This window comes from Echinops telfairi, unplaced genomic scaffold (assembly GCF_000313985.2).
Source record: "Echinops telfairi isolate 266 unplaced genomic scaffold, ASM31398v2 ScPeMD7_5868;HRSCAF=6743_0, whole genome shotgun sequence".
In the NCBI taxonomy this organism is placed as follows: Eukaryota; Metazoa; Chordata; class Mammalia; order Afrosoricida; family Tenrecidae; genus Echinops; species Echinops telfairi.
In genome coordinates, this window is record NW_022109767.1 from 11,072,497 (window position 1) to 11,082,685 (window position 10,189).

The window sequence follows — 10,189 nt, forward strand, 5'->3', positions numbered from 1 at the left end:
AGTACATTTAATTTTAAATCTTTTACAAGAGATTTTCTCTGTGTGCTATCGTGTCACCATCATTGTGCCCCTCTGTGTTTTCTGGCTACTGACTACTAAACTTAGGATCCAAATGATTTCCTTGTGAAAGTGCACTTGGTACTTTAACGGGGACATAAGAATGTCCCCTCTGCCCCTCAGCACCACAGACCTATTGTTTTTACCATGTTCGTTGCTCCAGATGTGGAGAGCATCCATTAGCCATGGACAAATGCTCCTGGGCCCAGCCTGTAGTTGTGGGGCACTGACATTTTAGCCTGCATCAGAATCAACTGGGGGCCCTGCTCCGCTTTATACTTCTCATTCAGTGTGTCTCAGGTGTGGGCACACTGGTGGTTCAGTGGTAGAAGTCTCACCTCTCATGGGGGAGACTCAGGTTCGATTCCTGGTCAGTGCACCTTATGCACAGCCACCAAACTGTCCTTGTTGGTTGGCATGTTGCGATGATGCTGAACAGGCTTCAGCAGTGTTTGTAGATTAAGACAGACTAGGAAGAAAGACCTGGGCGCCTACTTCTGAAAATCAGCCATCGAAAACCCTACAGATCACAGTGGCCAGATTCACGAGTCATGGGGATGATGCTATAGCGAATAACAACAATGCTTAGGGCAGGGGCTTACGAACTTGCATCTCAAGCAGCACATTGAGGGCCAGGGATCTCAACAACTGAATGTGTTTTCTAAGACTGTAATGTACAGAGGACTGGCTGGAAGATCCCCTTCATTGGTTCTGATTCTGTAGGTCTTTGGTCTGGGGCCGGGGGGCCTTGAGGGTCTGCGTTTCTAGCTAGCTCTCAGGTGATTCTCTTTTGGGTAGCTCAAGTTAAAAAGTAGCTGTTACTCTTGCTGGGTGGTTCTTTGCTTTTGTGCAGCTGTAATGTGTTCTACGTTGAAATGCATGTGCCTGCTCTAAGCAGATGAATGCGGTATACCCTGCCATCTGCAGAGAAAGGGGATCCTGGTTATTCTGGGAAACAAAATCAGAACCCAGAAGGCTCCAAGTTAGACCCCGGATGTAAATGGTTCAGACTGGTAACCATAACATTTGGAGTAAATTAAAATTCTCTAGTCTGATCATATAAATGTAATGTTTCCAGCGTCTATACAGAGTCCTGGATTTAGACAGGCTATATCCTTATAGTGATTCCAAATTCATTCTTTGAAATTAATTACTCCCCACCCCCTATTATGAAAAGTAATTTAGGCTTTTAAGGGACCTTGGTAGCACCGTGGGTTAGGCAGCGGACTGTTGACTCCATATCCACCAGTTGTTCCTTGGGAGAAAGAGGAGTAAAGATTTCTCATCTTGGAAACCCTGCCTGGGGGGTGACTCCGTGCGGGGGCGGGGGCAGGGTGTGGCATTGGGGGGGGTTGCATCCATTGTAGAGATGTGTTCTGATCTTTGCTGCCTATTCCCTCGAAGGATGATTGTTTTATGAAACCAAAATAAACATGATAAAAAGCTAATCCCCCCCTTTTTTTTGGCAGGTCTCTTACAACCTTGGGGTTGGTGATCTCATCACTGGCCGACCAAGCAGCTGGCAAGGGTAAAAACAAATTTGTGCCTTACCGGGATTCAGTGCTCACGTGGCTTCTCAAGGTACTCCATTGTTCTCATGTGCCTGTCCAACCACAGCTGGGTGCCTTGGGAAGGGACAGCCGATGTGTAAGGGAACTCTAGTGGCAACACTCCTAGCCCAACGGCTCGGGGTGTGGAACGCAGACTCTGTTCTGGTGCTTTTTTTCCCACCCAACCCCGGTCCGGGGGAATCACTAGTTATTGTGATTGTGACGAGGCCCCCTCTCCTCCCATCGTAAAATGGTTTGTGAAAGGCAGCCCGGTTCCCTGTGCTGTGTGCGGAAGGGGCCTCCGTCCCTAAGGGAACCCTTGACATTCTTTGCAGGACAACTTGGGAGGCAACAGCCAGACCTCCATGATCGCCACCATCAGCCCCGCAGCAGACAACTATGAAGAGACCCTCTCTACGCTGAGATATGCGGATCGAGCCAAAAGGATTGTGAACCATGCTGTGGTCAACGAGGACCCCAACGCCAGGGTCATCCGGGAGCTGCGGGAAGAAGTGGAGAAGCTGAGAGAGCAGCTCTCCCAAGCTGAGGTAAATGCCGCCTGGCGCGCCCTCACCTGTGGGGTGCACCCTCACCTGTGGGATGCCATCAGTGAGGGCGTGCCCGCTTCTGGGTCATTTCAGAGTTTATTGGCATCTGCCGTGGGCTAGGCCTGGTGGAGACCAACAGGACTAATTCCGGACTTTGTCCCGGGAGTTTCCAGGTGAGGAAGCAAATAAGGGTGCGTTCTTGCCTAATCGTTTACTTCCAAATCAGTGAGCCTTCGAACTCACCTTTCTTCTGATGTGAAATTCTTTTAAAAAACCAAGCACAAGGCAAGCCTGTTGTCTTCCTAGTATATTCACATCACGGATCATGTTTGCACTGTGCCTTGTAGTTCTCAGAGATGCTCGTTGTATGTCCTCTACTCGGTACATCATAGAGGCTGTGTGGTGGTTGATAATTCGATACTAGGAACCATCCGGAAACTGCCAAGTGTTTTTCATTTTTATCAGCTCCTGGCAGAAGATGAATCATTACTTGGGCGTGGCTACCAGGTTCCCTTGCCTTTGCCTAAACAGTCACAACCATACATGATTCCAATGAGCTGCTGCTTGATGCTGGCTGAGAGAGGCCCTGTCTCTTTAAAATAGGGGAAAAGCCTGAGGCGGAGGCCCTGGGGCTTAGCTTCAGTCAGACCTCTGTGACGTAAGGCTTGGCGTGCACCTCAGACATATGCCTGTTAGTTCCCCCCCGCTTCCTCTTCTTCAGGTGGGAGAGCGTGAAACTGGCTGGGGCTAGTGGAGGGGGAATGGCAAAAGTTATTGAGCACTTATATGCCAGGCACCGATTAAGTACTTGTTTCAATCCATCAATTAAATCAAAAGTAATCAACATATAAAATCCGTGTGGCTGTCACCAGGTGCCCTCCATTGGTTCCGACTCAGAACGACCCTGTGCCCAATGGCGCCAAACACTTCCCCGTGCAGGACCATCCTCCCACTCATTTCTGTGCTGGAGCCCAGTGCTGTCGCCACGGGGTCAGACCACCTTGTCGAGGGCCTGCCTCGTCTCCCATGCCGCTCGCTTTACCAAGCTTGATGTCCTCTCCGGGGACTGGTGTCCTAAGAGCGTGTGCGAGCCAGCCTTGCCGTGCTTGCCTTGAGGGAGCATCCTGGCCGTGCTTCTCCGACGACCGTGGCTCGTGGGACTATCTGTTTGGACATCCTTCTCTTCTGGACCGTCGGCTCCTGGACTGCAGGAGGCCATGTTTTCTTAGTGTTCCCTTTTTCACCCCTGCAACATTTGGTACTTGACAGCACTTAGCACCGTCCCTTGCAAGTGCCCAGTAACTGTTGCTCATTTTCATTTCATTGTTAAGTCAGCGTTCGGTGCACTGACCGTGGTTTTTTTTTAATGTTGTACCTTTTTTTTAATGATTCTAACAAAGATGGCAAAACAACAGAAACATCAAAGTGTAGATAAACTTTGAAAGAAGGCATGCTACTGGGAGGAAAGGCTATTGATTGGTTCTAGAACTGGGGTATGAGTGGATTATCCAGTTACCTCCACTCATTTCTGACCCTGCCTCTCTGCTGCAACACATGATCTAGACCAGATGGCCAGAGAAATACTGGGAGAAACCACGCAGCAGACTCACTTAGATTTTTCATCTCTATTTCCCTGTACTCAGCACTGAAGGCCACCCTCAGGCTCTGTTAACACCTTGAGACTCAGGACAACTTGGCCAGCCTCTACCCTGATGGTCAGCACTTCAACTTCTTGCCCAAGCTCTGCCATCCTTCAGGTGCCAGCCCTTGGCTCGGCTGAGGCCCATGTTGCTGTAGGCTGTCACAGCATATGGTTGCCAAGTTAAGTCCAGAAACCATTTTTTTTTACGATGCCTATATTTAAATGTTTGCTCTGGGTATTCTCACTGAACAAACTCCAAGGGACGTTATTGCTATTGTAACCAAATGTTCTGCTTCCAAGCAAAGCATATGCCATATGTATTCCCATCAGTAAAGAAAAGTAGCTATAAAAGGCTATTCCGTCTTTCAAATCAGTAAGAAACAGCTTCACTTAGTCTGTTCATTTAACTGTATTTACTGGTGAAGCGCATTTACTGGTGAAAGGCATTTACTGGTGAAGTGCATCAACCTAGTGGTGGTTACATGTTGGCCTGCTAACTTCAAGGTCAGTAGTTCAAAACCATCAGCTACCAGCCCTTCCATGGGAGAAAAGTGAAGCCTTGGAAACTCACAGGGGCAGGTCTACACTGTCCTAGTCCGCGATGAGCACGCATTGGCTCGACCGCATCGGTTTGTATTGGTAGGAGCCTTGGGTTTTCTGTGTGTGTTTTCCCTACTTTTTTATTTGGAAGATGAACATGAGCCTCTTCTAGTTCTTGGACTGTGAAAGGTCAGTATGGTGGATAAAATTGCTCTCGGTGAGTTTTCAGTGCATGGCATTCCTTTTCTTTAAACAGCTGCAGCACGTTCTCATGCGCTTAACTTGACTTAATAAAGGTCGACCATCCACCCATGACTTAGTGACTTGCTCTGACACACTACAGATGCTGGGTAAGGAAGGACAGTAAATGACTGTCTTTGGCTTCGCTTTAAAGGCTATGAAGGCCCCAGAACTGAAGGAAAAGCTTGAGGAGTCGGAGAAGCTGATCAGAGAGCTAACAGTCACTTGGGAAGAGAAGCTGAGGAAAACGGAAGAGATCGCACAGGTAGTTCGATGGCGGAGGCCTGGCGTGTTGTCCTTCGGTTGCATGTGCTCCCCCCTTTTTGCATAGCTTCCTGTCATCTCAAGACATACATAAAGCACCTCCTGGTGCTGAACCAGAGCCCGCAAAGATCACTGATTTCCCAACAAACCCACCTTCCACCTTCTTTCAGTTCTTTTATTTTCCACGTGGTTTCTGTATTCGCTAGACGCTCTGGAGAAGATGGGATTTGAAGGAGCATGAATTCAGGAAATACATTTTAAAACCTCTGCTTGTTACATTTAACTAAAAATCTGTTCTCCGATAAGACAACAAGGTTACCTGACTGGGAGAGAATTTATAACTTGCAGCTCCACCACCGTTATTTCTCTCACTGTAATTCATTCTCTTGGACGTGTCAGGAAGTGCCGTATGAGCTTTCCTTGAGAGGAAACAGAAAGCAAGAATAATTGTGTGTGTGGGTGTGTGTGTGTAGTGCTATGCATCCTATGAACATTTTAACCTGGTTCCTATTTGCCAGGTGCCCTCGAGTCTGTTCCAACCCTGAGTGACCCTGTGTGCAACAGAACCAAACATTGCCCTGTCCCGCATCATCCGTAGCATTGCTGTTGTGTCTGACAGCATGGTTGCAGCCACTGTGTCCATCCATCTTGTCCAGGGTCTTCCTCTTTCTTTGCTATGCATCCACTTTACCAAGCGCGAGGTCCTTTTCCAGGGGCTGGTCATTGCCTACTTGGGAGGATTTAACAATCCCAAGCAAGCAGCCAAAAGCAGTAGATGGGTCCTCCCGCACACTTCTGCTTATCTCTTTCTTGTAGATAATCCTACGCTCATGCACACTAACTTCCTGTCCTGTTACCTTGCTTTACATTTTCCATACTCTTGTGCATATTATCATTGAAAGCACCGTGTCTTTTCTTCTGCCATTCTTCATGATGTGTCACCTCCCACTAGAGTGCTAATTTCTATACAAGGAAGGGGCATTGCTTTTGTTCACTGATGTGTTCCCAGTCGTAATTCGCTGTGGACTCACCCTGCTTTTCCAGCACCTCCTCCCCTTCCTTTCCCATGTGGATGACGGTTCCTGATACCTGAAGTTGTCCGGTATGCCCAGTCTTCGGTGTGCTTTTCTAGGGTCTACCCCCTGAAGGGCTCGCCCTGATCTTATGACTTTCCCATTTCTCTGTGCTGAAATATTTATGATTTATAAACCCCCTCAAATATATCTGGAAGCCTCTCCTGGTACCTCCTTTAAAAATAAAAGTCTGAATTTTATAGGACAAGAAATGAACTATGTTTACATGAATGATATGGTAATGTTTAATATATTTAAAATGTTGCACAACTTGCCCCCTCTATTTTGCTCTAAAGCATTTTCATCACACACCCAATCAACCAGCCACTCCTCATTCTCCCATCCTCTGGGACTACCAATCCGTTTTGTGTCTCTGGATTTACATATTCTGACATTTCATGTAAATGGAATCATATAAGATTTGACGTTTGTGTCTGGCTTCTTTCACTTAGTATGATATTCGTCCAAGCAATAGCATGTATCAGCATTTGATTTGTTTTGCGGCTGAACGGTATTCATTAGTAATGTGTACCACGGTTTGATGAGTTTATGGTTGTTTCCATCTTTTTGCCTGTTCCTGTCACCTTTGCCGTTCATCCTCTGGCTTCCCTAGAAGCTCTATAGAAATTTGAATCTCTCCGGGGACTCGTGCACTGCTAGTTATGGGGGCTGTGTCCCCCCAATTCGACTGTGGACCATCTAGGGATCAAGATTGTCTGCTTCACCCTTGGAGTCCCTATGATTGGGGACCCAAGTCCGCTCGTTGTCGCTTGTCAGTTCCCTTGGTTGAGTTGTAGAGCATGTCATCTTATTAGCGTTGTCCCCAGGAGCCATGAATTCTCGCTTATCCTGGGAGCATCCTGTGAGCAGAGTAACAAATGGAGTTCCCTGTGCTTGCTTGCATGTATCTACAGGAGCGGCAACGGCAACTGGAAAGCATGGGGATCTCCCTGGAGACGTCCGGCATCAAGGTGGGAGATGACAAATGTTACTTAGTCAACCTCAATGCAGACCCCGCCCTCAATGAACTCCTGGTTTATTATTTGAAGGTAAGGGGGGCACGTGAGCCAGCCTTGGAAACCCCAATGCCATCGTGTGCGATTTTCCATTAGGTCTCGGGGGCCGATCATTTTAGGGTTTTGCGTTTTGTACCTGGCTTAGTACTTACTGGAAGTAAAAGGATCGAGAGTGCTGTCAGATCCCCACTGGCATGGACAGACAGTTAGTTACCCTGTAGTGTCCTGTGGCTGTGTGCTTCAGGCTGATTTCCTGTGGGCGCAGGAGTGTAAGAGGATAGAAGAAGTTTTCATTTCTGTGAAAAGGCTGTGAGAGGATCTGGCTGCTTTTCAGTGAACGCTCTGAGTAATTCCAAGAAGGGCGTGAGTGCAGCATAAAACTCAAAAGCCAAACTCCCTGCCGTCGAGTCAGCCCTGAGTCATAGTGACCCTGGGGGACAGGGTGGAACTGCCCCTGTGGAGTAGAAAGTGGCGGGTGGTGTCACACTACTGACCGTGCAATTAGCAGCCAAGTTCAACCCTCTGCGCCACCAGGCTCCTCTCTAGAGTCCAGTTGAGTAATTAGCATTTCCTGCAAAATTTACTAATTGAATGTTGGACCGTTTTCTGTGCGTGCCCCCGCCCCCACCTCCCTTTGCCTGCTCTGGGAGGCAGAAAACAGCATATAAACCAGTCAGGATTCAGCCCAAAGGATGAGCCCAAATCAAGTTCATGTGGATTAAACAGAGTGGGTTTTTCTAGGTCTACCCTTCTAGACCTGCATCCTCAGGAATGATCCATGGGTCTTTCAAGTGTGGCCGTGGCATGTGGCCCGGTGGGGTGGGCCCTTCAGTGTGCCCGGAGGGATGCCACTAACCCACCTCACAGTCAACAGTTTACTGCAGCACTGCTCAGATTTTCTCTCGAAAAGCCAGACTTTTGTGGACGATATCTGTCTAATTCCCTGTACTAGACACCGAAACTGAAGAAAATTTAAACTCTTAAAAAGAAACACAAGTGTACAATCTGCTAGTCTTCAGGACCATGCATCAGCATCTGTTATTTATTCTCTTTCTCCTCTTGAACACTCTGGTGTTTTCTGTGAAATGAGTTAGCTGCTGTTGCCAAGGCCCGTATGGCATTGCAGGTAGGTGGGTAGGTCAGTAGTTCAAACCTCCAGCCGTCCTGTGGGAGAGAAGCGAGGGTTTCCGCTCTGCACAGATTTCGTCTCAGAAACCTCAAGGAAAGGTCCGACTCTGCCCTATCAGAATCACCTCACAGGTCATGGGTCTGGTTTTGTTCTGGTTCATTGTGGTGATTCTTAGTTGCCCTGGAGTGGGTTCCAACTCCCAGCGGCCCATGTACAACAGATTAGAAACTGCCTGGCCCTGCACCATCCCTCATGGTCTTTGCCCCGTTTGAGGCCATTTGCAGCCACGGTGTCCACCCATCTCCCTGCGGTGCATCTACCATGCATTTGCCAAGCACGATGTTCTCTTCCAGAGACTGGTCCCTAAGCAAATACAATCTTAGTATTTGCCTTAAAGTACTTTGGACTTCTTAGACCCACTGAAGGTTTCTCAGAGATCTTAAGGGTCCTCAGACCACATTTTCAGAATTGCAGGTTTATTTTGACCCACGAGAAATGAGACGTGTTTTGTACAAGCTCCAAAAACCCACTGCCATCCAGTCGATTCCGATTCAATAGCAACCTTATAGGACAGGGTTGGCCTGCCCTTGTGAGTTTCTGAGACTAACTGTTCAGGGGAATAGGAAGCCCCTCTTTCTCCCAAACAGCCTTTGGTGTTTTCAGACTGCTGACCTTAGAGTTAGCAGCCCGATGCGTAACTACTACACCACCAGGACTCCTGTCTATTTGAGACAGGGCACCACGAATGGTACAGGACACTCAAATGACACTGTGTTAGTCTGGGCTAACGAGAGAAACACATCCAGAGACACTCACATGTAATATAAAGAGAGAGCTTTATATCAAAGAGTAATTGTATATTAATAAAACATCCCAGATCACGCCTATAAGTTCGATATTAGCCTTTTTTGCAGCACATGCAATAGTGCCAAATGCAGGAAGATCACAGGCCAAAGTCTTATGGATCCTGTGGCGGTGGAAGCATCTCAGCACTGGTGTGGGTCTCCAGGTGGCATCTCTAGTTCCCGGGCCCTGGGCACCATCAGCATGGCTTCATGTGGCTTGTCAACAGAATGTGTAGCAGAGAGAGTGTGTGTCCAGCCTCCAGGGAGGAAGACAGAATTTCCCAGAATCCTCAGGAGAAGGCCATGCCCACACAGAGGCCTCATTGGCTATATCCTGATTGGCAGGCTAGACTTCACCCCTTCATTCAAGTTGACGGGAGATTATGTAACTGCCACAAATACTAAGCATTTTTAATCAAATGCAAATACAGGCGCCTACAATTTCTCCGTTATGATAGGATATTAATATGGGTTGTAATCACTAAGTGACTATCATGGATGGGGGAACCCAAGGACTTGGAGGGTAGGGTACATCACAGTACTCCACACCCTGCATCTCTACGCGGCTCGATCCTTTAGTCTCTACAAGTTCCCTGCTTGTGAATCAGTCGACCTGCCCATGAGCACACAGAATGCAGCAGAGAATAGGGCGGGGAGGCCAGGCCTTACACTCTCTGTCGGATGGGGATTAAATAATTTGCGGGCGTATTAGAAAAAATATCGGGATGAGAAATGGATTGATCCGCATAGATAACTTGGGGAAATATTAGAAAAAAATACGGGGATGGGCAATGGATGGATCCGTCACAATCTTCATCTGCCTGAGCTTTAAGGTACTTCACATCCTGCTGATTCGCATATTGTATAACTGACGAGCTTTATTACCGCATGTCATATTGGCATGAGAAACGCAGATGACGTTAGCATATTTAAAAGTTCAAGTATTTCGAAGCATGACTTTCCATAAAGCTGCTTTTAGTGGTTCTTGAATGTATAGAGTACATTTTTGTTTTCACAGCCCCTTTCCTTGTATTCCAGGCTGTCCCTGGACTAGTCCTGCATTGCCTTCATTTTACTGTCAGGGAAACTGAGGTTCAGAGCATGAAGTAGTCCGCCCACAGTCACATAGGTAGTACTGGGCTGCGTGAAAATTTGAGTGAAACATCCTCTTTAGAATTTGGACATTCTGTAACCACAGTTAGATTCGAGTCGACGGCTGGTGGTGCTAAGACAGGGTGGACTGCCCCGGTTGGTGTCCAAGACTGTCATTCTTTTTTTTTTTTTT

General features: G+C 47.6%; 1 protein-coding gene across 5 annotated transcripts in view; it reads left to right on the forward strand.

Moving 5' to 3' along the window:
• Positions 1-10,189, forward strand: part of KIF13A (kinesin family member 13A) — a 227,114-nt gene that overhangs the window by 149,732 nt on the left and 67,193 nt on the right. For all 5 annotated transcript variants that reach the window (XM_045295731.1, XM_045295735.1, XM_045295736.1 and 2 more), the window contains exons 9-12: positions 1,527-1,638; positions 1,943-2,155; positions 4,732-4,842; positions 6,829-6,963. In XM_045295731.1, the coding sequence (XP_045151666.1) occupies positions 1,527-1,638; positions 1,943-2,155; positions 4,732-4,842; positions 6,829-6,963 (571 nt within the window). The remainder of the gene's footprint in view (positions 1-1,526; positions 1,639-1,942; positions 2,156-4,731; positions 4,843-6,828; positions 6,964-10,189) is intronic.